The sequence below is a fragment of the Stegostoma tigrinum genome, chromosome 23 (assembly GCF_030684315.1).
Source record: "Stegostoma tigrinum isolate sSteTig4 chromosome 23, sSteTig4.hap1, whole genome shotgun sequence".
In the NCBI taxonomy this organism is placed as follows: Eukaryota; Metazoa; Chordata; class Chondrichthyes; order Orectolobiformes; family Stegostomatidae; genus Stegostoma; species Stegostoma tigrinum.
Genome location: NC_081376.1, coordinates 34,106,519 through 34,133,880, shown reverse-complemented (window position 1 = coordinate 34,133,880; position 27,362 = coordinate 34,106,519). Strand labels below are relative to the sequence as shown.

Genomic DNA, 27,362 nt, shown 5'->3' with positions numbered 1-27,362 from the left:
AGGTTCAGGAACAGCTTCTTCCCTGCTGTTATTAGACTGGTGAATGGACTCTCTAACTTCAAATAATGCTAATCTTGTAATGTTGATCTTGTCAAGAGCATGTCCTGTGCGGTGTAACCTGTATGTCTTACTTTGTCCAAGGGTTTTTTTTCACCCTATAATCTGTATGTCCTTCCTTACAATGGTACTGCTTGCAAACAAAGCTTTTCAGGTACATGTGAAAACAAATCAAATCAAATCATCAAATCAAACAGCCCTAGCTTATTCAGCCTCTCCCTACAGCTCAAACCCTCCAGCCCTGGCACAATCTTGTAAATCTTTTTTGAACCTTTCAAGTTTCACAACATCGCTACTACAGCGGGGAGACCAGTATTGCATCCAGTATTCCAAACGTGGCCTAACCAGTATCCTGTACAGCCACAACATGACCTCCCAACTCCTATACTCACTTAACATGTGGTTGCTACTTAACTTTGGAGCATCAGCACCAGGTTTTGGGTACACATAAACCAGAAACAAAGATTGCTATCTGGTGCAACTTGATGATAACTGGAATATTTGTGGTCACTTAAGACTCTGAAGAATTTCGCACCTAACAGACTGTGCAAGAAGAGCCAAAAATTTAGTTGTCCACCAACACTGGTCAAATTTTATACATTAAGAACTTTTGTACCAAAGGCAATTAAGGCCAAATATTCTGTACAATCATACTGAAATATTCTTAGCATATGTTATCAAAGCCTAGAGACAGATAGATCCAATACTTATCATACACAATTAAATGTTCAACAGTTACTAACAGTGTTGCTGCCAGCAGCCTCTGCTAAACACATCCTAGGCTCCACAATGATGATAACATATGGTGGCAGTGGCTAAAACATATTCAGTAAATTCCCAATGATACTGAAGACAGAATGAGAAAACCAAATCAACTATAAGCAGAAAAACCATGTACTAAAAAGTAGCCAGTAAACAGACTAGAATTACACATAGGAGTTCAAAGGTAGGCTGCAGCAACAAAAAGTCAGAAAGAAAATCTTACCAGTACCCAAATGCTTTGACCGTGTGGAAGGCCCTAACTAAGTCAAGCGACGGCAGGTAGGTGTCGCGGGTTTATCAGTTACTTTATCACTTTGAGGTTAGCACAGAAGCTCAATAAGAATAGGTCTAAATATTTTTGTGTGCTAATGTGGTTGTGCAGAAGACATATGGTTAGACAGGGCATTAATGAAAATGTTCTGTCATATGACTATATTAATAAGATTTTTGATTCACATTTAAGCCTTGAAAGAAATACCATTATAGGGCAAATTTCTCTAGATTAAAAGAAAACCAGAATGAAGAGGAGTGTTACCACCATTACCCCAGTGTCCCCACTGTGGAGCCAAAAAAACCTACTTGGATGTCAAAACTATCCTTCCATAATTGTGCAGCAGTGCCACTCTTGAAAGGGAAGTGGGCATGTTAAAACTGGATGCTACAGCAGAATGATCCCAGCACAGAAATTTAAAGGGAAAGCAATCAGAGTAAGAAGATTTTGAGAAATTGAATATGCAGAAGAAAATGAAGTGCCATCTTCGGAAGAATTTATAAAATCTGATGCAAATGCAGAAATTATGGTCAGTTTATAAAATAATAAAGGAGTATAGAGAGAGTTAATGGTAGTTATCTTTTTCCTAGGATGGAGGATTTCAAGACTGGGTGCACATTTTTAAGGAGAGAGGAGGGAGATTTAAAGAAGATGTGAGGAAAATCTTTTACACAGAGAGTAGTTCATGTGGGGAATGAACTTCCTGGGTAAGTGGCGGATGTGGTTACAATTATGACGTTTAAAAGACATTTGGGTAAGTACATGAAAAGGAAAGGTTTGAAGGGATATGGGCCAGGAGAAGGCAGTTAGGACTAGTTTAGTTTGGGATTATGTTCGGCATGGACTGGTTTATACCAAAGCATCTGTTTCTGTGCTGAATGACTCTAATGACTACCCCAACACAATTTCTTCTCATGATTCTCCCCATCTGCACCTCCTATCTTCCTGAGATTCTCCTCAAATCCCAGTACTTTAACTAAGCTCCCGAAAATCCATCTTCTGCCTTGCCATTTGTGTCTGACAGTGCCTTTAACACTTCAGACACAATATAATAAAATGAGAGTTCAGGAAAGGCACTTAACTGCAAGTCCTTTTTCTCTTCTTTCATGATAAAATTATGGTACCGAATAATGTAGATTGAGACCTAGCTGCAAGATAACTGATTAGCCTATTTAGCAGTGGCATTACAAGAATGAGAACAATTGTTCTCATTGCCCAAACTGAAGAAAAAAAAGATCTGCTTTGCTGTCGCAATTGCTAATCCTGTTGGACAATGCTTAATGTCTGGGTTGAAATGCTCTCCTCGTAGATACTCCCAATTTGGGCACCCCCATGAAGAACAGAGTAACTTGGTCAGAAACCACAAGTGTAATCTATCAAGAGTCATTCGATTTGAGAAAGAAACAGAGAAAAACAAAGCACACAAATGATATAAAGCACTGACCAGTAGATTCTGTGCATGTTCCAATGCTTCCTTTTCTTTAAGGGATAGATCAAATGGCGTGAGACCCATTTTCTTACAAATACTATTGCATGCATGAGAGTGAAAAAACAAGGCCATCCCTCGCACACCTGTGGTAAAAAGTGCAGGATCAGTATAATTTTCTCCAAGAATGAACACTTTTTCTTGAAAACACATATTATTCTGGGTCAATGTAGAGCTAAGCTAAACAAACCAGGAAAGAGCCAGGATTGATCCCCAATTTGTCTGAATTAAATTACTCTGCTCAAAGAGCAAGTGATGCAATCAGTCATACTGTCCATGAGACGGGAGACAAAGAAACCGTCACAGTCAAATTGCATATAAATATTCACTGTCCAGAAATCTCATATGGATGAGCTATCAGAGGGCTGCCACTGTCCACAATTTTGAACACCTCTATCAAATCTCCCGCTGGCTTTTTTACCTCTAGAACATAGGTCAGATTCTCTACTCCCTCTATGCGACACTAGTCCTTCATCCTACCATTATTTTGCTGAATGACAAATTAGATTCAAAAGCCTGAAAAGGTCTATTCCTGTTCCTATGTATTATATTCTTAATCTGGTGTATCTCCCCAGCGCCCTCTGAAAATAAATGACATCATTCTTTAAGTGTGCTGTTCAGAATAATAAATTACTACAGATTTGATCCAACCAGCGATTTGTAAGTAGTATTCAGCTCAATTTCCGTTTTATCATAAATTCTTACACCAAGACATACTGAAATCTACAAATAGTTTAAATAACTAAGATCAATAAAGGAACAGTTTAATCACAGATGACTCTGTCACTAGTTCATAAAGAAATATTACCCAAATTGCCATCTCCAAAGTCTGTACCACCAAATGTATGAATCTGAGGATCTGTGTACAAGTCACCCACTCCCTGGATGTCAACAACAATCAGCTGGTGTGCAGAGCGTTCAAAGGTGAAATGGCTAAATGCCTGCAATTATATGACAAGGTCAGAGGAAGGATTAATGAATGAATTATGTTCCACTACAGCGGTATTTCACAATTCAGAATATACACGATTATCATGAACACAATATTTGACCATAAATTTCACATATTAAATACACCACATCGTATAACATGACTCTTCTTTTTAAAAACACAGACTAAATCCTGGAAAATATATTTAACAGGAGTCTTACTCCATTTAGAAATTGCAAGATAGACCTCTCCCTTTTGAAAGAGGGGGAATTAGCTTATATTTGTGGAAACAATTCTCTTTCAATCAATTCCAAGGGTCATCAAATCATCCTCTGTAAATAATACAATTCTCCATGCACACATGTACTTAGAATTCTTTTATAGTTGGAAAATTTCAGAGTGCAGAGTACAATCAGGTAGTACAAGTGAAGTTTTAGCTGGCAGGCATTGAATTAGAGCACTAATTCATTTTGCATTAATCCCAATTTAGTGCTTACCTGTGGAGTAAGGCGAAAATTTTCATCCCTTACAAAGCCAGAATTGGAGTTGTATTTGATGTATTTACCCTCTATATAGTGCTCCAAGTGGTACAGAGGCTTTCCAGGCCTGTCCTTCATCTCCAAAATACACATCTGCATAATGTCAACCTATTATTAACAGCAAAATAATTAAAAGGCAGAACACACTTGCTAAACAAATTATGCTGCCTTTCGCTATATCCCCCTAACATCCACTCCCATTTCTCCTGCTGGCAATAGCTCACTCTCGGGTATGTATTTGGTCGTTGAAGTGCCTTTCATGCTTTTTCATGGTTTTCCAATATGTTTTACTAACAATTACGTTTTTGAGATATCTGTACAAAATGTGGCAGCAAATTTGTGAATAGCAAGGTCCTACAATTAGGAATGCAATAAGTAACCAGTTAATCTTTTTCAGCAAAGTTTGCTGAAGGATAAATAAAGGCCTCGGCACCTGGGCAAACACCTTATTATTTTTCAAAATAATGTCACAGATCTTTCATGCCTACCTGTGGTGCCTCAGTTTTCAGAAATGATCCACTCCCTCAGTTCTGTACCAGGAGAGTGGGTATAAATCTGTGTTTAGACAGCATGACTTGAACCCACAACCTTCACCTTCAGTGGCGAGTATACTACTCATTGAGGCATGGTGCAAGTCTAGATAGTGAGTATTGACAGGTCACTTGAACTGTGAATGAAACACAATCCTGCTTTCCCAACAAAAATTAGGGATGAGGGAAGATAAAATATAAGACTATCAAACGTATGTGCTCCAACATATTGGAGGCAATGTAAATTTCATTTCCTGCAGACTTGTTTTTGGATACCAGATTTAACACCAATTCACAGACTTTGCCAAACACTGATTTCTATTGTTCTTCTGATGGGAGTGAAAAAATTAACATAGTAAGTGAACATACTGTAATTAAGTCTAGGTTTGATCCCTTGCCTGTAATGAGTCCATTGGTGTTCAACCAGGATAACAATGAGCAGATGTCAGTTGGAAAGCATACCAGAATGCAGTTAGTGCCCAGAGAATCCATACACCAGGAACTATGTTTTGTAGTATCTCATTGACTGGACTGTGTCCAATTTATTTTGTCTACCTCTTCTGAGGCAGTTCCTTGAGCACTCTCCCATCTTGGCTGTCTTTTTTCCAACAGCTCCAACACCCCTATGATCCCTCCAACGGACTGAACAAGAGCAATTTTATATCAGTATGGCTTCATTAACAGCACACAAAGCGAGAGAGACATAACTAAAAATGAAATACTGTAGATGCTGGAAACCGGAAATGGAAATGGAACGTGCTGGAAATACTCAGTAGATTGGACAGCATCTGGACAGAAAGAAACACAGTTAACGCTTCAAGTTGAACATAATTCTTTTTCAGGGCTGAAGGCAGGCAAAAATTTGCTGGGATTTTTTCCCTTTCAGCAGATGCTCCAGTTGTATTCATTATTTCTACTGTTTTCTGTTTTCAGGCAGTCAGATATACCATACTTACATTACTAAAACATCAGTTCACTACAATTTAAGTCATTCAACAAGAGTTCTCTTGTAATCATTTCTACCAACAGATTGTTCTTTTTAGATGCAGAGTAAATTCAACTGATTTATCTACAGATCATTTTCAGGCAATGTTAATGACATACTAGGTGATAATCTTGCAGTGCGATAATTATCACACAGTCAAATAGTAACCACTGTCAGTGCAAAAAATATGCAAAATTTTTAAAAAGTATATATTTGGGTCATGTGATTATCATTCTGATAATGGTATTTATGATTCATAATTTTATTTGAACTTTCACTTCCTTTAGATTCTTGTTCTGTAATTCTTTATTATAGTTTCACTATAGTTCACAATTCCCTAAATTGTGCACATACCCTAAATCATTGGAGTCTCAAAAGGATCGACAACATGATTATTAAGATGATGTATAACATGATCAAGACAATAGGTTTTTTGTTAGGTAAAACTGTCAAGGGTTAAAGACCCAAAGCTGATACAGCTAAAATACAGCTAAGCATGATCAAACTGAACGGTGGAACAGGCTGCAGGAGCTAACTGGCTTCCTCTTGTTGCTGTGTTCAGAATTCACAATGTTAGGAACTCTGCACCCTCTCATCCATGAGCCCAATATCTATTTCTTCACCTGTTTTGGAGGTCTGTGCCTGTTGTACTCTTCTCCCCAGAGTTTTGCCTCCATTTGAAGTCGGACATCCTCGAAATACACTTCCCGGTCCACAGAATCTAAGTAGCGTTTTGCTACATAATTAGAGGCAGATTTCCATTGCTGATGACGTGTGAAATTTGAGAGCTTCTTCCTGATAAAAAGTAACAAAGTGCAGCATTTGATTCAACTAATTGGCAAACAGACAATTCTTTCCGAGTTAAGTTCTCTGCCTCCCTGTAGTCTTTTCACATTCATTGCCCCAAAACTTCAATGGTTCTAAAATCTTTGAACTTCACTGACACGTGATTCCACAAATGAAGATCGTGCTCCAGTATCTAGTTCAATTGGTCATTAATCAAGGGTAAGTCTCAACAAGGTTCAATTAGGGCTATTGGGAGCATTACAGCAGAAACTAAACTCTGTGCTTTCCCATTAAACACATTAGTATTCCCAGCCACACGACACACTGACAAATTTCACACATAAATAAAGACAACTAGGGTGGCTTTTCCTTTCCCTTCAGGATCATCTACACCCAGTGATAAGTAAAATTAAGACACAGTAAAGCAAACTATTATACAAGTCAGTTAAACGTAATTCAATCCAGACAGGGTTAAATAAAGATTGGCATTTTAGTTCATGTTGGAAATGTGCAAAAATGATGCCAAAACAGCTTGTAACATCCAGAAAGCCCTGCCTGACAAGCCTACAGTGCACATATGGGTTTTGACTGTTGGTTCAGAGGCATGCAGCATAACAGCACTATCTCAAGGGTTTTAATTCATATCATACATTAATGAAGACACTAATTTAGAGATATGCTCTGCTCTGTGTCTGCAGAATTTCAAAGTGTCAGCAGATCAGCTAACCTACTTACAAGGGAGAAATCCCAGGCCTCACAAAGCTATAATAATCTAAAATAGATCTTCATTCACTGTGATTTAAAAATAAACAAATTTATAAGAGAAACATAATAATATCTGGGAAAATGGAAGAGGAAGGAGACTGAAAACCTTTTCTGGCAAACAGCTTTCCCCGGAGCAATAGGCAAAATCCCTTCTTCTCGACTGTAGAATTCTGGGGATAAGTTTACTTTTGCATGACAGGGGTTCATGCATTCCAGCTGTCCTGCAGCCTGGAATCACTCCGTGAAGCCTCCACCTGGTTGAAACTTCAAGCAGTCCTCAATGAAGAGAAGTTAAAATCTAAAGTATCAATGGCAGCAATGGGCTATGGGCTAAGGGCTAATGGCAAGTATGATGACCTCATGGGAAACTGCCTCCAAAAAGATATAGTAGAGTGCGAAAAGAGTTCAACCACCATTTTGCTCAACCCCAGCCCACTCAGTAAAAGTTGCAGAGGGACATCCTTCACAACAAGTTGGTCATGCAATGGTCTGCACAAATGTCCTAAAGGCCTTGTAAATAAAAAAGGGGGACATATTCTGTCATGGTTCCCAGAGTAGAATGCCAAAAAAAACTGGCAGAATGCCTCATCAGAAAGAACTTTTAAACGGGCAGCAAAATGCAGTTTGACTGATAAAGGTCTCCCTGTCACATCTTTCCTGCATGCCCATTGTCTGACCTTGCCACACACTGCCTTCACAGTTGCTACGTTAGGGAAGTGCTTGCTGTCAATCTCCCTCTAGAATTTGCCTTTGAAAAGAAGATCTTGAGAGAGATGTAGTGGTTTTTGATGGAGTGCTGGTTTTCTGGAGGGTCATTCCTTGCAATTCTGTGACAAAGCACTCCGTGCTCTGTGGGCTGTTAACAGGAATGCATACCAAGATAAACATGAACTGCAACTGAAGGACCATCAACTCACTGAAAGGAGCTCTTTGGTCTGCTAAAACCTGTTGGTTTTCCAGTGCAAAGAGATGCTGACTGGTGCAATGCAAGTTTCAGCAATAGCACATACCAAGGGGCTGGAAATTGTAAAACCCTTTGGATTGTTTGCCTAACAGACAAAGTACATTGCAAATATCAAGAATGTTGAAAGTGTACTGTGGTACCTTCGAGTGAAACATGTCATATGGAGAAAAGTTCAATTCTACTACACATGTATACGTCATTGGAAATGCTTTGCCCAGGTTGTCTGCCTAACATGGAATGTGTATTGAAATGTCAATGTATTACAGTTGTATTCAGGCACTGAAGAGTGAAACATGTTGTATGGAGACAAGTTCCAAGACAAGTTGCACCCTCTTTAATTTCCAAGTCAAGATGTTTTTCAATGTACTCATATACTTCAATTATAAAGTTTATAAATACTTTTAGGAACAAAACAACTGGGGTACCCATCTGGTATGAGTCTCCATTTGTCAGGCAAAACAGCAACAAGGAAGGCATTTATATGGCCATTAATTCATACGGCCTTAATAGAATCAAGGCTGGTTATACTGCCAGACTCCTTATGGCACTTCTACAAAAAAAATGGGAGGTGAGCTGGCAGGTAGCATGCAAACCACAGATTGCACTTTACAAGCCACCCCTAAAAAAAACTGCATCCCCAATTTCCACAGTTCTACTGGGTGGTGGAAAGCCTCCTTGCAAGAGGAGACTGAAGTCAGTAAATAGTAACCGCAAACCTCCTGCCCCCACAAGCCAGAGCAATCAATTTGATTGTAATAGCCATGTCATTATCCTATCTTTGATCTGCTCAAACTGGAGATTCCTCGGCCTGCCTAACTCGGTATCAGACCAGTTGTTGCACTGAGACACAGGAACCACTGAATTGTCTTTTTAAAAGCCACAGGAGAAACAAAGTCAAGTGGTGTCATACATAAAAACCTGTATTAAATCCTGTCACTCGGGGAAAAGTGAAGTGATTGAGCCCAGTTCATCTTCACTTCTACCACTATTGTTTACATTCTACTGAGAGAAAGACATTTTGAGTTTTCTGTTATCTACATTATGAAACAGAAACTATTTCACGTAACATGTTAAGTTAAATGCACAACCAGAGCAAACATAAATGAACTAGGTTAGAGAATGTACAGCATAACTCCACAACTCAATATCCCTGCCTTCAATATCCGCATTGATCTGCACCAAATATTCAAAGGCATCGAAACAGCTATAAAACTTACGTTCTGTAACATTCCCGCATTGCGCCACGGCCAAAGGGCTGAAAGGGAAACACATATGTCTTAAATTACTGGAAAATTTTTAAAAACATTATAAAGGTCAAGTACTTATTCCTACAGAAGTCCTCATAAGCTTTTCTTTTGCTATTGAAACCATGAAATAAGGTTTCAAATTATATATTTGGGCTGCTTCACTGTATCCTGCACACAGTTCAGTAAAAGCACGCATGCTGCAGTGATGCAAGTCAAGTATAATACTGATCCATATAGAGGATAAACTAAACTAAACTATGTTTACATTCAAATTTCAGCTGAGATAGTAGAAGGCGAAGTGCAGTATGGCAAGATCCGAAAACACTTTACGTCAATCCCACATAATGGTTGCTCAACGGATCTGGTAGTCATGTAACAGGGTCGGAAGCAGGTTTTTGTCAGTATGGTCCATGGCATTGAGGGAAGGAATGCAGTAAGGAACCTGCTGACCAACAGTGCACCCATTACAACTGTTTCAAGGTATATTCCAACGTTGAGGAAACACCACCGTGGCAGTCTAATCAAAAGAACAAACAGCTTGCAGAAGACATAGGCCACCTGTTTTGACTTACCTAGAACTAGATGGAAAGCTGTTTTCATATAGAACATCAGGAGAACTAAAGATTAGGTCAATGTGTGACCTAATTAAAATTAATGGGGAATCTATCTGATGACAGTATGTATGTGCTAGACCTCATTAATGTGCATACTGAGCTTCAAGAACAAACCATGCTTTTCATTAACACATGGAACAAAGTTGTTGTTTGTCTTACAATGAATTTTTAAAAATTTTGTTTTTAAACAATGCTGACTATGACGTCAGGGTTTTTCAAAAGTGTTTTATGACGTAATGAGTAGATTTAAAATGGAGTCACCATCATCATTTAGATAAATATGACAGTGAACAGATAGGCCCCACAATGACGGTGGGAGATAAACATCAGCCCGGGCACTAGGGAAAAGTCCCTTGTTCTTCTTTATATCATACACTACGATCTTGTACATGAGGCTACAGATGAGATATTGTTTAAAGTCTTATCGAAAAGGCAAGACCAAAACTACAGTATTTCCTCTGTACTGACATTCCAACAATATAGCAGCCCTTCAGTGCTACACAGGTTTCTCCCTTTGTGTGTGATTTTTTTGAAGACTGGACCTCAAATATACAACATTCTGACACAGATTGATCAAGGAAACACATGTCCACATGTCCCATTTAGACAGGTTAGATTAGATTAGATTCCCTACAGTGTGGAAACAGGCCCTTCGGCCCAACAAGTCCACACCGCCCCTTGAAGAATCCCACCCAGACCTGTCCCCCTATAACGCACACACCCCTGAACACTACGGGCAATTTAGCATGGCCGATCCACCTAATCTGCACATCTTTAGACTGTGAGAGGAAACCCACGCAGACACGGGGAGAATGCGCAAACTCCACACACAGACAGTCGCCGAAGGCTGGAATTGAACCCAGGTCCCTGGTGCTGTGAGGCTGCAGTGCTAACCACTGAGCCAGTGTGCCGCCCATGACATCAACTGGGCAGGGCACTGAGGTGCATACTCTTTCTTCTTCACTGCTAACCTGATTCAAGAATAGGTAAAGAGCTCCCCCAGAGTAAACCTTCTCCAAACAGCTGAGAGCTGGCAATGACTTGAAACCATGCTTCTTGGCTTCATTCTGTTTGGATTAACAGAATTGTATGTAGATAAACAGGCAAATACTTAACAGCAACATCTAAAACAGCTGCTGTATGAAATAATATAAAAATGTTAATATTTTACAATAAAGGCAGTATTACCTGTTTTGCCATTTTCATGAATACTTTATCTTCAACCCATTTTCCTGAAATAGCATTGTACCTATTAACACAGACAATCCGAAAAAAAGAGAAATTATTTGAATTCTGAATAATTTCTTCACACACATTTGTTCTCATTTTCTATACACCTACATTTTCCACCACACTGGGATGGATATTGCCAGTCCATTAATGGCTAGGAAAGGGCAACAGTGAGTTTGAAAACTCCTTTCTTGAAAGTTATTTCCTTTTCGAGTCAAGTGCATTTAACTCATCCAACCGGGATCAGCAAATATGAAAAATAAATTTTAAATTTATGTTGCATCTTTTAAGATTTCTTGAAGTTTACTCTCTCTGTAATGTAGGAAAGCCAGGTCAAACATTTGGGCCATCTGGTTAGCTGTATAATCAAAAACTGGAACTTCTAGATTACCTAAAGTAACGCTAACAAATAATCTAATCATTACAGCTTTTCCAAAGAACTTTTCTTTGGCACTCAGGTTTCTGACATTACCATAAGTGGATCCCATGTTTCCTATATTAAAGATTTGCTCACACAATCTAGCATCACCTAATATGACAGTCTAACAAATTTTAGTCAGTTGCAAAGTCTAAGAAATGCTCTGTGAATGATCAGCTTGCTGCTTCATATCCAAACTAACTTCCTCAGAAGAACCTTGCAAATGACATCAACTTATGGAATGTTACTCTTTTATGGTTTCTCTGAACAGGAAACCCAGTAAACTGACCCTTGAGTTGCCTATCCAGTTAGTGAAATTCCAATCAAACCAATTAACAACTACTGAAAACTAGATTCCCACCAGCCAACCCATGCTATACAAGTGGAACATGCTTTTGCACACCATAATGGCAATGGATACCCACAGGAATGGTATGAAACAAGGTAACGAACACTTCTTGGAGGTACTGCTAGATGTAGGTAATCGGCAGATTAGGGCTAACCAAATATCTGCGGTCAAGTTGTATGCCAGCACCGACCCAGCAAAAATGCATGAACAGGCTCTAGAAATTACAAGGGGGTGCCTCAAATTGAGAATGTTTTTAATTCTGCAGTGGTCTCAAAAGCTGAAAGAGTATTGGCTCAAAATGGTGTGACGAAACACCTTCCGGATCAGAGGTTCCCTGTAATGAACAGTAACTATCAGTGTTAAGTTAACTGATCTCAGTTTAGCCAGATTCAGAATTCTACAATTGACCTGAGCATTTGTGAGCTGGAAAGAAAAAGCAGCTAGGGCTCCTCATACTGATTGAAACTCAGTGACTCCCTAGTGGAAACGGCATGTTTATCAGCTGTCTGGCAAGGATGATAAGGCTTAGTTGTGATGACATTAATAAATTACTATACATTTATTCTCCAAGTGCAGACATATGGTCACTTGGGTATAATACTGGAGAAAACGAAGTAATAGATTTCAAAGGAGGAAGGATCAAAGGGAGTTTGTAATTTCCAATAAAGGTGTACTCCCCACTTTCACTGGAATAACCCCCACACCATATACACAGACTGTACTTGTAGCCTTGGAAAGTAACAACTGCCACATGAAGAAGCTATTACCAAAAGTTGATTTGATGCCCTACTCAAATCAATGCTCTATGGTACAATATTCTACTAAAACAGCTTGTTGTTAAAGTGTAGAATTGTACCCACTACGCCACAGCGATGTAACACATCCTACGAACAAAGTGGAAATAGTGAAGTTGCCTCTTTGATAATCGGATCTCCCAGTTATTATTTTCCCATACAAAGTTTTAGTATAGAACAATCATGCATGCTGGAACTTGCACTTCCAATATAAACTTACGGGTCTATTTTTGGCTTATGGTTAGCAAAAATTTATGAGTCTGAATGGCAGCTACATACTTTAGTCTGCAACAGATATTATTACCTCGCCTGTGATGCTCTGCAACAACATGTCAGCAAGAACATAAAGCCATTACTAAGTGCTTTAATTAAAAGTGGTGGTGGGGATTATATCCTGACATTCATATATAAAATTGTTCATTCCCAGTGGGTCTCCCATGAACTGCAGAACTGCAAGTTTGACTGAATGGTTGAAAGCCAAGTCTAATAATAAATTTAGATTATACTGCATTGCTGTAGCTTTGCTGTAGTCAGCTAGTGTTACTGTCCCTGCCCACAATGTTGCTATTTAAAGGCTGTCCTCTCATATGCAGGACCTTTCGGCACTGTTTCAAATCTTAAAAGAGATCCAAGTAAGGTTTAAAACAGAAGAACATCATTTAAATTAAATTACTAAAAATGAAAGAAATCTTATGCCTGAAGTTGTTTTATTGTTTCGTGTATATAATATTTATAAAAATTAGTTAATTTCTAGTGGAAGCTTTGATGTCTCCTTAAAATATCTAGACTTCAGATAGGAGACAGAACAGATTTACTAGATCAGAGAAGTGCAAGGAGAGAGGTAATAGAGTTGTTCTAAATGATGAAAGATTTTGATAGAGTAGATATCAAGTCAGTAGCCGGAGGGTACGGATTAAAAATTAACTTCTTTGGACGGAGTGAAGGGGGGGGGGGTGAGTGAGAGAGAGAGAGAGAGAGAGAGAGAGAGAGAGAGAGAGAGAGAGAGAGAGAGAGAGAGAGAGAGAGAGAGAGAGAGAAACAGAGGATTGAACTAGAAGTACTGAATTGTGTTGATTTGGAATACAACGTTGAAAAGGAGATTGTAACCAGTGCTAATAGTTAAAAGAGAATTGGATTATTTCTTGAAAAGGAAAAATTAAACTGCACATTTAAAGGGAAATAACAGGAAAAGTGGGTACAATTGCACAGTTGATATTGGCAGCATGGGCTAAATATATACCTTGTGCACTGTATGATCCATTTTGGTGTACGATTTCCTTGGGAATTGGTTGTTATTCTTAACTGACCCAAATGTGCACTTTTCATGCAATATCCTACAGTGAGCTGCTGGCCTACTGACGTAAGGTGGGCATCACATTTTAGTTGAACATTGGCTTCATCCATCTCACTTTTCAGCAGAGGTCACTAGATAGTGTTATGATCAAAATGGAAGGAGTGCACTTACTTTCTTCCAACACACTTTAAACAGGTCTCAGCATAAAATGATTTGTTTTCCCTTTCTTCCCCGACATGGCCAATTGTACGCTTTCTCTAAATTAGATTCAAGTAAATAGATCCAACCAGGTTTCTTTAATGAACACAAAACTTTTGATTTATTATAAAACAAAACTTATTCAATAAAGATGCAAAACTGGTTAACATGAAATATGAAAATAAAAATGTTTTTATAGGCATATAGATACATAACTGAAAACGTATGCACATATGTGTTCTTGAAAAAAAATTACTGTATCCAGTGATTAACTCTTCTAAGAAAAAATACACTTTTGACTAACAAGTCTTAGTCCTTGAAATCAAAAAGGACAAGGTTGGAGATGTTCAGACACCTATCGGTTGGGCGTTCTGACATGTATAGACATGTGTCACCAAATACTGGCAATTATCTGTGGGATGTTGGCAAATGCAACCTGCACAGTAAGTACAGTATCACAATGTTTTCCGGTCACTCTTCAAGAGGACATCTAAGTCTCACAATGAATTCACCACAGAAGACATTTCTACAACAGGAGACATGAGCTGAGCAGCTTGCTGTTTAGGAAGTTCCTCGTCTCACAACTCAAAATTCAGGACAATCTTCAAGCTTTCAAAGCATTATACAAACAGAACAGCCATAAAAATGTATGCCAGAACAGTCATGTTTGCCCTGAAGTGAGATTAAGCAACCAAGGTCAGCAATTATCTGGAATCCTGTAATTTCCAAAACAAAAGCCTTGTTCAAAAAAAATCACTGTCTTTTCACTGGCCACTTCAAAAACAAATCTATAAATCTCGAAAATTCTTCAAACTTAATTCTACAAAAAGATTAAATATGATGTCAGCATTTCAATAATGAACAGAAAATCCTGCCTAATGTTTTCTCTCCTGAGTTATGACACTAAGGACAACTGTAGCATCCCAAATACTGGCCCAGTAGGGGTTATTACTACCACAGCACACAAACACACCCTTGTAAACTCTATGAATCTGCACTACATAAAGTGAACTTCCTTATCTAGTCACGAGTAAGTTGCAAACTATCTGTACATTAACGAGCTGATATTCTTTCCAGCCCTCAAACAAGTAGGGCGCTAGGTCAATGCAAATTTGCTTTTAAAAGAAAGCTACATGAAGGAAAATACTTCCTAAGTTTGGTTGACATCAAATAACATCAAGAGGAAAGCTAATGATCTCAAACAGCACATATTGTTAATCCTCCTCTATGTAAAACAGTAACAGGTTCAAGGAAGTACAGTAAAAATGCCTCAGTGATAATGAGAACTGCAGATGCTGGAGAATCCAAGATAATAAAATGTGAGGCTGGATGAACACAGCAGGCCAAGCTGCATCTCAGGAGCACAAAAGCTGACATTTCGGGCCTAGACCCTTCATCAGAGAGGGGGATGGGGTGAGGGTTCTGGAATAAATAGGGAGAGAGGGGGAGGCGGACCCAAGATGGAGAGAAAAGAAGATAGGTGGAGAGGAGAGTACAGGTGGGGAGGTAGGGAGGGGATAGGTCAGTCCAGGGAAGACGGACAGGTCAAGGCGGTGGGATGAGGTTAGTAGGTAGGAGATGGAGGTGCGGCTTGGGGTGGGAGGAAGGGATGGGTGAGAGGAAGAACAGGTTAGGGAGGCAGAGACAGGTTGGACTGGTTTTGGGATGCAGTGGGTGGAGGGGAAGAGCTGGGCTGGTTGTGTGGTGCAGTGGGGGGAGGGGACGAACTAGGCTGGTTTAGGGATGCAGTAGGGGAAGGGGAGATTTTGAAACTGGTGAAGTCCACATTGATACCATATGGCTGCAGGGTTCCCAGGCGGAATATGAGTTGCTGTTCCTGCAACCTTCGGGTGGCATCATTGTGGCAGTGCAGGAGGCCCATGATGGACATGTCATCTAGAGAATGGGAGGGGGAGTGGAAATGGTTTGCGACTGGGAGGTGCAGTTGTTTGTTGCGAACTGAGCGGAGGTGTTCTGCAAAGCGGTCCCCAAGCCTCCCAAGCGGAGGCTTGGGGACCGCTTTGCAGAACACCTCCGCTCAGTTCGCAACAAACAACTGCACCTCCCAGTCGCAAACCATTTCCACTCCCCCTCCCATTCTCTAGATGACATGTCCATCATGGGCCTCCTGCACTGCCACAATGATGCCACCCGAAGGTTGCAGGAACAGCAACTCATATTCCGCCTGGGAACCCTGCAGCCATATGGTATCAATGTGGACTTCACCAGTTTCAAAATCTCCCCTTCCCCTACTGCATCCCTAAACCAGCCTAGTTCGTCCCCTCCCCCCACTGCACCACACAACCAGCCCAGCTCTTCCCCCCCACCCACTGCATCCCAAAACCAGTCCAAACTGTCTCTGCCTCCCTAACCGGTTCTTCCTCTCACCCATCCCTTCCTCCCACACCAAGCCGCACCCCCAGCTACCTACTAACCTCATCCCACCTCCTTGACCTGTCCGTCTTCCCTGGACTGACCTATCCCCTCCCTACCTCCCCACCTATACTCTCTCCACCTATCTTCTTTACTCTCCATCTTCAGTCCGCCTCCCCCTCTCTCCCTATTTATTCCAGCTCCCTCTCCCCATCCCCTTCTCTGATGAAGGGTCTAGGCCCGAAACGTCAGCTTCGGAGATGCTGCTTGGCCTGCTGTGTTCATCCAGCCTCACATTTTATTATCTTTCATTTCTCAATTGTATTTGCTTTGCATTAAATTCTGTTCAATAGACTCTTAAAGCAAATTTTCTTTATATTTAGGCATGTATTTCAGACGCACAAGAATAAAAAAGGTAGAACTAAAGCATGAAGAAACATTGACCTGTAACGAGTTGCTGATTCAGTCTCAATTTCTTCCAGATGGAATTCTGCCCAAGGATCAGGTATGTGTTTGGCTTTTTCAAATGCATGTTTCCAGGCAGCCTGCAAAACAGATGAAACCGGTTTAGTGCCAATTAAGAACTAAATTTATATAACATTTTACATAGGCAATTCTGATTAGACCATCTCTGTATTTGTAAAAAGTGATTTACCGGTATGCCACAGCCAAAGATATGAATACAAGAAAGAGGAGGAGTAGACCATTTAGCCTTCTCTGACATTCAATGCGATTGTAATTGATTTAAGATTTCAAATCCCCATATTGCTGAATTTTGAACGACCAAAAATCAGTCCACTCCAGCCTTAAATGTACTCAATTGTTGAATATCTACAATAGTGTAGGGTAGAGAATTCCAAAGATTCGCAACTCTTTGAGTGAAGCACGTTCTTCTTATCTCAGTCTTAAATGATATGCTTCTATCAAGTCTCTTCAGATTCTCGTATGTCCTAGCAAGATTGCCTCTCATCCTTCTAAACTCTAGAGAATATAGGTCCAGCCTCTTATCACAGAGCAATCGTTCATCACAAGGACGTATTTAATGAACGTCTACCGTACTGCCTCCTCCGTGAACACACCCTTTCTTGATCAAAAACAGAAGTTGCTGGAAAAGCTCAGCAGGTCTGGCAGCATCTGTGAAGAAAAATCAGAGTTAATGTTTTGGGTCTGGTGACCATTCCTCAGAACCCTTTCTTAGACGTGGAATCCAAAACTGCACAAGATACTTCAAATGGGACGTTACTAAAAACCTGTACAACTGCATCAGGATTTCTTTATTCCTATACTCCAACCCCTTGCAATAAGATCAACATGCAATTTGCCTCCTTAATTGCTTGCTGTACCCGCATGCTAACTTTCAATTCCTAGTACAAACTCATCCAGAATCGTTTTGAACCATCACTTATAATTTTCCTCGCTTTTTACAAAAGGATTCTGCTTTTCCATTTTTTGACCAAAATGAATAACTTCACGCTTTCCTACATTATAATCAATTTGTTGCTGCGTTGTCCACTCACTAAACTTGTTTATATCTTTTTGAAGCCTCTTTGTGTCTTCTTTTCCAGCAAACTACGTATCTGCCAACTTAGATACATGACTCTCAGTCTCTTCATCCAAATAATTAATGCATATTGTAAATAACTGAGGTTATCAGTTCTGGTCCTTGTGGCACTCCACTATTCACTTCTGCCAACTTGAAAATGCTCCATTTATGCCACTGTTTGCCTCCTGTCCACTACTGACCAATCTTTCATCCTTTTTACATATTACCCTTGACTGCATGTGTACTTATTTGTCTCCTAATCTTTTGTATGGTACGTTACTGAATGCCTTTTGGATAGGCATGCATAGTATATCTACCAGATCTCCATTTCCTACCTGACTAGTTACATCCTCAAAAACTCAGTGAACAGCTAAGAAGGTTTCTTCAGAGTACTATGGGTTCTTGATCAGATGAGCCAATGGAACGAGGAGCGGCAGATGGAGTTTAATTTAGATAAATGAGAGGCGCTGGTTTTTGAAAAGGCCAATCAGGCTAGGACTTATATACTTAATCGTAAGGTCCTGGGGAGTGCTGCTGAATAAAGAGACCGTGGAGTGCAGGTTCAAACTTCCTTCAAAGTGGAGTTGCAGGTAGATAGGATAGTGAAGGTGGCGTTTGGTATCATTGCCTTTGTTGGTCAGTAGATTGAGATTAGGAGTTGGGATGTCACGTTGCAACTGTACAGGACATTGGTTAGGCCACTTTTGGAACACTGCATGCAATTCTGGTCTCCCTCCTATAGGGAGGATGTTGAAAATCTAGAGAGGGTTCAGAAAAGGCTTACGAGATGTTGCCAGGGTTTAAGGGTTTGAGCTATAGGGAGAGGCTGAACAGGCTGGGGCTATTTTCCCTAGAGAGTGTTAGAGGCTGAGGGGTGACCTTATAAAAGGTTTATAAAATCATGAGGGGCATGGAGAGGGTAAATAGGCAAGGTCTTTTCCCTGGGGTGGGGTGTCCAAAACTGGAGCGTTTAAGGTGAGACAGGAAAGATTTAAAATGGGCCTAAGGGACAAATTTTTCATGCAGAGGGTGGTGCATACATGGGAAGAGCTGCCAGAGGAAGTTGTGGAGGATAGTATAAAGTACAACATTTAAAGACATCTGGATGAGCATATGAACAGGAAGGGTTTCCAGGGATAATCGGCCAAACGCTGGCAAATGGGACTAGATTAATTCAGGATATTTGGCCGGCATGGATGAGTTGGACTGAAGGGTCTGTTCCTGCACTGTATAACTCTATGAACTCTAATAAATGGACATAATAAGATTTGTCTTTAGTAAAAGCATCCTGATATGTTCTAATCATGCTACGTTTTTCTAAGTGGGTGAAGGCAATGCAGCCTCCTGCTTCAAAAGATATATAATTACTTGATACAAGATATAAGAACAACTTTAGAAAAGACGACATGGATTTTCATGAACACTCATACCCACATATTTACAATGGTCCAACCTTATTCCTTTTTATGTTCTAGCATACTCACATATAATTCATTCTAAAATTGAAGTGAAATATGAAATTTAACAATTTCTCAATTCCTATTTTAAGCGTTACAAAGCAACATTTTGTTTCAGCTTCCTCCAAACTGAAATTCAGAATTTATGTTATAAAGCACAATACCAGTTAAAATAGTAAAGCTCAGTATCTGGACATCTATTTCACTTCCCACAGCTGTGCTTCATGAGCAAGGTAGAAACTCTAAATGTTTGTCAACAGAATCTAGATAACATTGCCATTTAAAGGAATAGTATAACAGTTCTAGATTCACTTCTCATATTTTTATGGACAGGGCTGAAAGAACATTCACCCAGTCACAAAAATAAGTACAACTGGCAAGTGAATAATCCAATAGAACCCATTTGCACTTTACAATTCTGCATTTGGTAAAGTTTTTATAGTGTCATCAGAACCAGCACACTTTCCCTTACAAGATAGTGAAGTGTGGAGCTGGATGAACACAGCAGGCCACGCAGCATCTTAGAAGCACAAAAGCTGGCATTTTGGGCCCAGACCCTTCATCAGAAAAGGGGGATGGGGAGAGGGTTCTGAAATAAATAGGGAAAGAGGGGGAAACGGACCGAAGATGGACAGAGAAAAAGATAGGTGGAGCAGACAAGAGAGTTGCAGTTCTCCTCTATGCATCTTTGGTCCCCCTCCCCCTCTCTCCCTATTTATTTCAGAACCCTCTCCCCGTCCCCCTTTTCTGATGAAGGGTCTAGGCCCGAAACGTCAGCTTTTGTGCTCCTAAGATGCTGCTTGGCCTGCGGTGTTCATCCAGCTCCACACTTTGTTATCTCGGATTCTCCAGCATCTGCAGTTCCCATTATCTCTGATCACTATCCCTTACAAAGTTAGTTCACTGAACCCAACAAGTTGAAGTTCTGGTGCACTGTTTTCATGCAAGAAGCATTCAGGCATACATTTATTTAGGTCCAGTATTTGCTTTCTATCAATAATTTGCCCCACAGTTGATTTATCACAAAGATAATTAGCTAATAGCAAACTTCTGATTAAAAAGTGAACCTTTGTTGACACCCGTTCTCTTTCTATAGGTGCTGCCTGTCCTGAGTACTTCATGCATTTTCTTTCTGGTCGCAATATATAAACTGCAATAAACATTTAATATCATAACCACCAATAATGAAAGGGTTGGGGCTTGGCCAATTCCATATGTGAATAGAGCATCTAAAACAACGCTTTGTGGTACATTGTACGTTTAATTGAGAGGCAGTGGTATATGCTTACTTTGATTTTCTGAGCTGATCTAAGTTGCACTTCAGATCAATCTGACATCAAATAATACTGTTTTAGGCATGCTTTCAAGTATCACCTGCAAGGATGCATGCTACAATTTAACTGTTCAGAAAGCAAACTACATATATATTTCTTATAAAGACTGCATTGTCCAGTTAGTCTAAAAAAATTGACACCAATTTTCAACCTGAATATCTCCATTGCAGTGAAAATGCTAGATGAATACAGGAATCCCAAATCACACCTCAGAATCCAGTAATTCTCACTTTTTTTTGCAGATTTAGGGATGAACTATAGAACATGTATGTGCAATTCCCAATTGCAGCTGGTCACTAGGATTGGCTGTATTTATATGCAAGGCTACAGTAGGTGGAGTGTTACAGTTGTAAGTGCAAAAGCTAAAAGAGTTAAATGTGATAAACACAACCATGTTTGTTGAGCTGAAATGCATTCCAAGTAGGAAACCAGTAATCAGAGAGCAATAATTTTAGTTGTAAGATCCAGGAAAACACAGCAACCGTCTGTAAATTTCTTTGTAAATCAGAGCTTCTAGTGACTGTTAAAATAACACGGTTTTTATACAAATACACTTTGAAATTTCTTACAATTAATCAAAGATAGTAGGAACTGCAGATGCTGGAGAATCTGAGATAACAAGATGTAGAGCTGGATGAGCACAGCAGGCCAAGCAGCATCAGAGGAGCGGGAAGGCTGACGTTGCGGGCCTTGACCCTTCTCTCCACCTATCTTCTCCTCTATCCATCTTCTATCCACCTCCCCCTTTCTCCCTATTTATTTCAGAAGCCTCTTCCCCTTCCCCATTTCTGAAGAAGGGTCTAGGCCCAAAACATCAGCCTTCCTGCTCCTCTGATGCTGTTTGGCCTGCTGTGTTCATCCAGCCCTACACTTATTTACAATTAATCAGCTTTGTTTCATTGAAACCAGGGAATGTCCTACTAAAGGAATTTACAGACTGGTTACTATTGTTGCTGTATTATCCCAGATCTCATAACTGGCTTAAAATTTAATGTTATGCTGGCATAATGTCATGGGCGCAATTATGGAGATGGATCACAACAGCCATTTTAACACTTGAGAACATATATTCTGTTATTGGATTTTCACGGTCCTGATGTCTGGAATTTGGAGCATGGAGAGTAGACTAGATAGGAACAGATACGTTCGAAGTGCATTTCTCTAGGATAACCAGGGTTCCCTTTGGAGACCTGAGGTACCTCTCTGAATACCTACAGTAGGTTGATGGGCCCTTTAGGATAGTGAGCTGTGAAGGTTGTGCATAAACAATTAATCAGTCTCTTTTCATTTTCGGTAAAACTAAGGCTCCCAAAGTTGGTTCTTAAAACAAAGTGTTAACTATTTCAGCATATGTGTTCACAGAAAATCATTATAGGATTTGTGCTGAATAACTGATTTGTCAAAATATCATTTTCATAGTGGGGCGCCTATTGACGGACAGCTCTAACTTCTTGTTGATGAAAATATTGTTCACAGGACACATTAAACACTCAAATGAAATGATTGTTTTTATAAGGAATTAACTGAAAAATTTTGAAGTACTTGGATTTTTCCTAAATCAATGAGAGTGTGTTTTATTCACCACCCCCACCTAAATAACAACATTCTCAACAGACTGCGAACTTTTATTTCGGCCAAGATGCCTCCTGATTAATGGATAATACAAAGATTTGGCCAGGAAAAAGCAAAGGCTTGTGGGTGGGGTTTTATGAACTGTCATTGAATCTACAAAAAGCTATGAGACTGATTGAGGGCCTGAAGAGCTATAGAAAATGGGTAGGCTGGCATAGGGAATGAGAAGCCATAGGGTGGCATGGAAAGCGAGGGGTGGCAGCAGAGGGAAGTTTTTAGTTCTATTCTTTATTTTTAAACTTTGACACAGTGCTGGAGCCCAAAGGCAGGTTTTTTGCCCAGCCTGTCTTGGGAACTAACAGCCACTCTGAGTCATCTGACCCAACTCTCAATCCAGCCCAGCATCTTGAATTGAAAATTTGATGAATGGGTGGCTATTTTTAAAGGCTGGATTGGGAAACTGGATTTCTCTCACCCCTTTGCCCCTTATCTGGGAATGAAAATTAGGGTCTCAGTTTTTCATTTATTGTCATTTTAATGATATTTTGGGAGATAAAGCAATGTGATTTCATTTAAACTTTGTTTGAAAACTTTCTGCTCAGTTTAAACTCCAGACTCGGGGAAAATAGTCAGCTAATCTGGTATATTAAATATTGGAAAAAACTGAAATACATTACTGCATAATTCAAGTTCTGTGAGCTTTACAAGGAGACCATATAAAGAAAAAAAGCAAACTCAGGGTTTCTGTTGCTTTTGGAATCTGTATATATAGTTAATCCTCCCGAGATCTTGAGCAGGAAGCATCATGGGTGAATGCCTTTTAAGACAGCTAAGGTTACCATGAGACATCTTTGCTTGAAAGTAGGAACAACGAGTTCTGCGGGGAAATGAGCCTGACTAACATCCCAGCAACTGCAACCACATAAAACAAAGTGTTGGAAATATTTGAGATAACGAGGTATAGAGCCAGATGAACACAGCAGGCCAAACAGCATCAGAGGAGCAGGAAGGCTGACATTTCGGGCCTAGACCCTTCTTCAGAAATATTTAATATCTCGCGAGAGGATTAGAGTTAACATTTCCGGTCAGTGACCTTCTCAGATGTTGCTGCATTCCACTAAGTGTTTAAGTGTGTCAAAGCATCTTTGAAAATCCAAAGCGGAAAGAGTGTGTGCAAGAGGTTCAAGGTGGGCAAGGGAGTCAGTTAAGTGAGTAAAAGGGTAGCTCAGCAGGTGGGCCAGGTAGGTGGGGAGGGAGGTACTTGTTCTGGGTTCGAAGTAAGTGACTTTGTGGGAGAAGTTTAGTTCTGTAGTTAACTGGCAGTTAGACTAGGTTTTAAATCTATCTAAATTCCTTGAGTAATTATTCAGTTATGTACATTTGAATAATCCGAAGTTTGAGACTTTAATTCAAAACTGGAGACTTTCTTGGAGGGTCCCGGGAAGTGGGGAAATTGCTATCAGTGGTTCAGTCTTTCCAGGTCAGTCCGTATTTTCAGATTTCAAAGGATGACTTGTAGCACATTATCTAGGGCACACCTGGTCTCCAACCATTGAGAGGCTAGAAGATCAGGGCTAATATCCCAGAAGATAAACTGTGGGTGTACCTACACCCCAAGGATAGCAACAGGAAAAGAGATTCTCACCATCACCATCTCAAGGACAAGTTAAGGATGGACAATAAATGCAACCTAGCCAGCCAAACCCACATATATATAAAATCATGAGGAGCACAGATAAGGTGAACAGCCACGGTCTTTTACCCAAGGTTGGGGAGTCCAAAATTAGAGGGTACAGACGTAAGACAGAAAGGAAAAATCTAAAAGGGACCTAACAAGCAATATTTTCACACAGAGGTTGTTGCATGTATGGAATGAGATGCCAGAGGAAGTGGTGAAAGCTGGTGTAGTTATATTTAAAAGGCATCTGAATGGGTACATGAATAGGAAGGGTTAAGAGGGATATGGGCCAAATGTTGACAAATAGGACTAGATTCATTTAGAATATCTGATCAGCAAGGACATGTTGGAGGAAAGGTTATGTTTCCGTGCTGTACAACTTTATGATGCTGAGTTTCTCCAGGAATTTCTGTTTAGATTTATTTCAAATTTCCAGCATCTGCAGTTCTTTGTTTTAGTTTAATGAACTGTAACACTAGACGACCAAATGATTGATCATTGATCATCAGAGGATTGTTAAGTATTGACGTAAAGAGGAAAGCAAGGTACGGCGCAAAGAAGTGTAAAGAGAAAGTCCAAATATTGAAGCCACAGCTACCTGGGGTGAGCAATTATAATTTGGAATGCACAAGCAGCCAAATTCGTAGGAATGCAGTTATTTTGAAAGGGTTATAGAGGTGGAAAAATACACAGATATATAGGAGTATAGTCATGTTGAGATTTAAAAACCACAGCAGCGAGCAGTTCTCTTTATCAAAAACATAAGAACTAGGAGCAGGAGAGGCCATCCGGCCCCTCGAGCCTGCCCCGCCATTCAATAAGATCATGGCTTTGAGCTCAGCTCCACCTACCCGCCCATTCACCATAACCTTTAATTCCTTTACAGTTCAAAAATTTATCCAGCCTTGCCTTAGAAACAGTCAGGTAGCTTCAGCCACTTCACTGGGCAGGGAATTCCACAGATTCACAACCCTTTGGGTGAAGAAGTTCCCCCTGACCTCAGTCCTACATCTGCTTCCCTCTATTTTGAGGCTATGTCCCCTAGTCCTACTTTCACCTGCTAGCGGAAACAAACCCCCCGCCTCCACTTTATCCAATCCCTTCATAATCTTATATGTTTCTATAAGATCTCCCCTCATTCTTCTGAATTCCAATGAGTATAATCCAAGTTTACGCAGTCTCGCCTCATAATCCAACACTCTCAACTCTGGAATCAACTGAGTGAATCTCCTCTGCACCCCCTCCCATGCTAGTATATCTCTTCTCAAGTAAGGAGACCTAAACTGCACACACTACTCCAGGCGTGGCCTCACCAGGACCCTATACAGCTGCAGCATAGCCTCCCTGTTTTTTAAACTCCATCCCTCGAGCAATGGCAGACAAAGTTCCATTTGCCTTTTTAATTACCTGCTGCACCTGCAAGCCTACTTTTAGTGATTAAGGCACAAGGACACCCAAGTCCCTTTGCACAGCAGCGTGCTGCAAGTTTTTACCATTTAAAACATAGTCCATATTGCAGTTATTCCTACCAAAATGGATGACCTCACACTTATCAACATTGTACGCCATCTGCCAGACCTTTGCCCACTCACTTAGACTATCTATATCCTCTGCAGACTTTCAGTGTCTTCTGCACACTTTGCTCTACCACTCACCTTAGTGTCATCTGCAAATTTTGACACACTACACTTCGTCCCCAACTCCAAATCATCTATGTAAATTGTAAACAATTGAAGTCCCAACACTGATCCCTGAGGCACACCACTAGCCACTGATCACCAATCAGAAAAACACCCATTTACCCCTACGCTTTGCTTTCTACTCTCCAACCAATCCTCTATCCATGCCAATACATTACCTGTAATACTGTGCAACTTTATCATATGTAGCAGCCTTTGGTGTGGCATCTTGTCAAATGCCTTCTGGAAATCCAGATACACCACATCCACAGGTTCCCCACTGTCCACCATGCAAGTAATGTCCTCAAAGAATTCCAACAAATTAGTTAAACATGACCTACTCTTCATGAACCTATGCTGAGTGTTCCCAATGGGACATTTTCTATCCAGAGTCTTGCTACTTCTTCCTTAAATGATAGATTCAAGCATTTTCCCCACTACTGAAGTTACGCTAACTGGCCTATAGTTGCCTGCTTTTTGTCTGCTTCCTTTTTTAAACTGTGGTGTCACATTAGCAGTTTTCCAATCTGCAGGAACCACCCCAGAGTCCAGTGAATTCTGGTAAATAATTACTAGTGCACTTGCTATTTCCCCAATCACCTCTGAGTACCCTGGGATGCATTTCATCAGGGCCAGGAGACTCGACTACCTTTAGCCCAATTAGCTTGCCCACCACTGCTTAGTTATAATGATAGTTTCTAGTTCCTTACCTGCTATAATCTTCTTGTCATTAGTTTTGGCATGTTATTTACGTCTTCCACCGTGAAGACCGACACGAAATTACTGTTGAATGTCTCAGCCAGTTCCTCATTCCCAGTTATTAAATTGGCCTTCTCATCCTCTAAATGACCAATGTTTACCTTCGCCACTCTTTTACGATTTACATATTTATGGAAACTTTTGCTGCCTGTTTTTATATTTTGAGCTACTTTACTCTCATAATCTATCTTACTTTTCTTTATAACTTTTTTGCGGCTTTCTGTTGGTCTTTAAAGATTTCCTAGTTTCCTACTACTCTTTGCTTTTCTGTATTTTTGTTTCAAATCTGATACTCAGACTGACAAATGCCTGTCTTGATGAGATTTCTAAGATTCATGCAAAAATCACACGACACCAGGTTATAGTCCAACAGGTTTATTTGAAATCACAAGCTTTTGGAATGCAGCCCCTTCGTCAGGTGCAATGAGAGGAGGAGGCATGCTCTCCTCTTTATCCACCCCAGTCCAAAACCGGCACCTCCACATTACGGTTCATGCAATATTAATACCTATACAGCAATTTTACCCACATAGTATGATGAACACAGAAGTTATTTGCTAGAGTTTGACCCACCACACTGCTGTTATCTCAAGTAAGTGGGTACACCCGAAGACACCTCAGTATCTCAATAGGAACCCATAGAATTTAATTAATGGACTATCCCACAGATAATTGACACCTAATGAAACCAATCATGAAATAAGAGAAATGATATCTGTACATAACCATCACTCTTAAGAAACCAAT

The 27,362-nt window shown here is 40.1% G+C and overlaps 1 protein-coding gene across 7 annotated transcripts in view; it reads right to left on the bottom strand.

Annotated features, from left to right (window-relative positions):
* The window catches only part of eef2k (eukaryotic elongation factor 2 kinase), a 63,531-nt gene that overhangs the window by 18,236 nt on the left and 17,933 nt on the right, over positions 1-27,362 (bottom strand). For all 7 annotated transcript variants that reach the window (XM_048552217.2, XM_048552223.2, XM_048552222.2 and 4 more), the window contains 7 exons: positions 17,038-17,138; positions 11,126-11,186; positions 9,294-9,331; positions 6,185-6,356; positions 4,005-4,154; positions 3,385-3,517; positions 2,535-2,662 (listed from right to left, as the gene is read on the bottom strand). In XM_048552217.2, the coding sequence (XP_048408174.2) occupies positions 2,535-2,662; positions 3,385-3,517; positions 4,005-4,154; positions 6,185-6,356; positions 9,294-9,331; positions 11,126-11,186; positions 17,038-17,138 (783 nt within the window). The remainder of the gene's footprint in view (positions 1-2,534; positions 2,663-3,384; positions 3,518-4,004; positions 4,155-6,184; positions 6,357-9,293; positions 9,332-11,125; positions 11,187-17,037; positions 17,139-27,362) is intronic.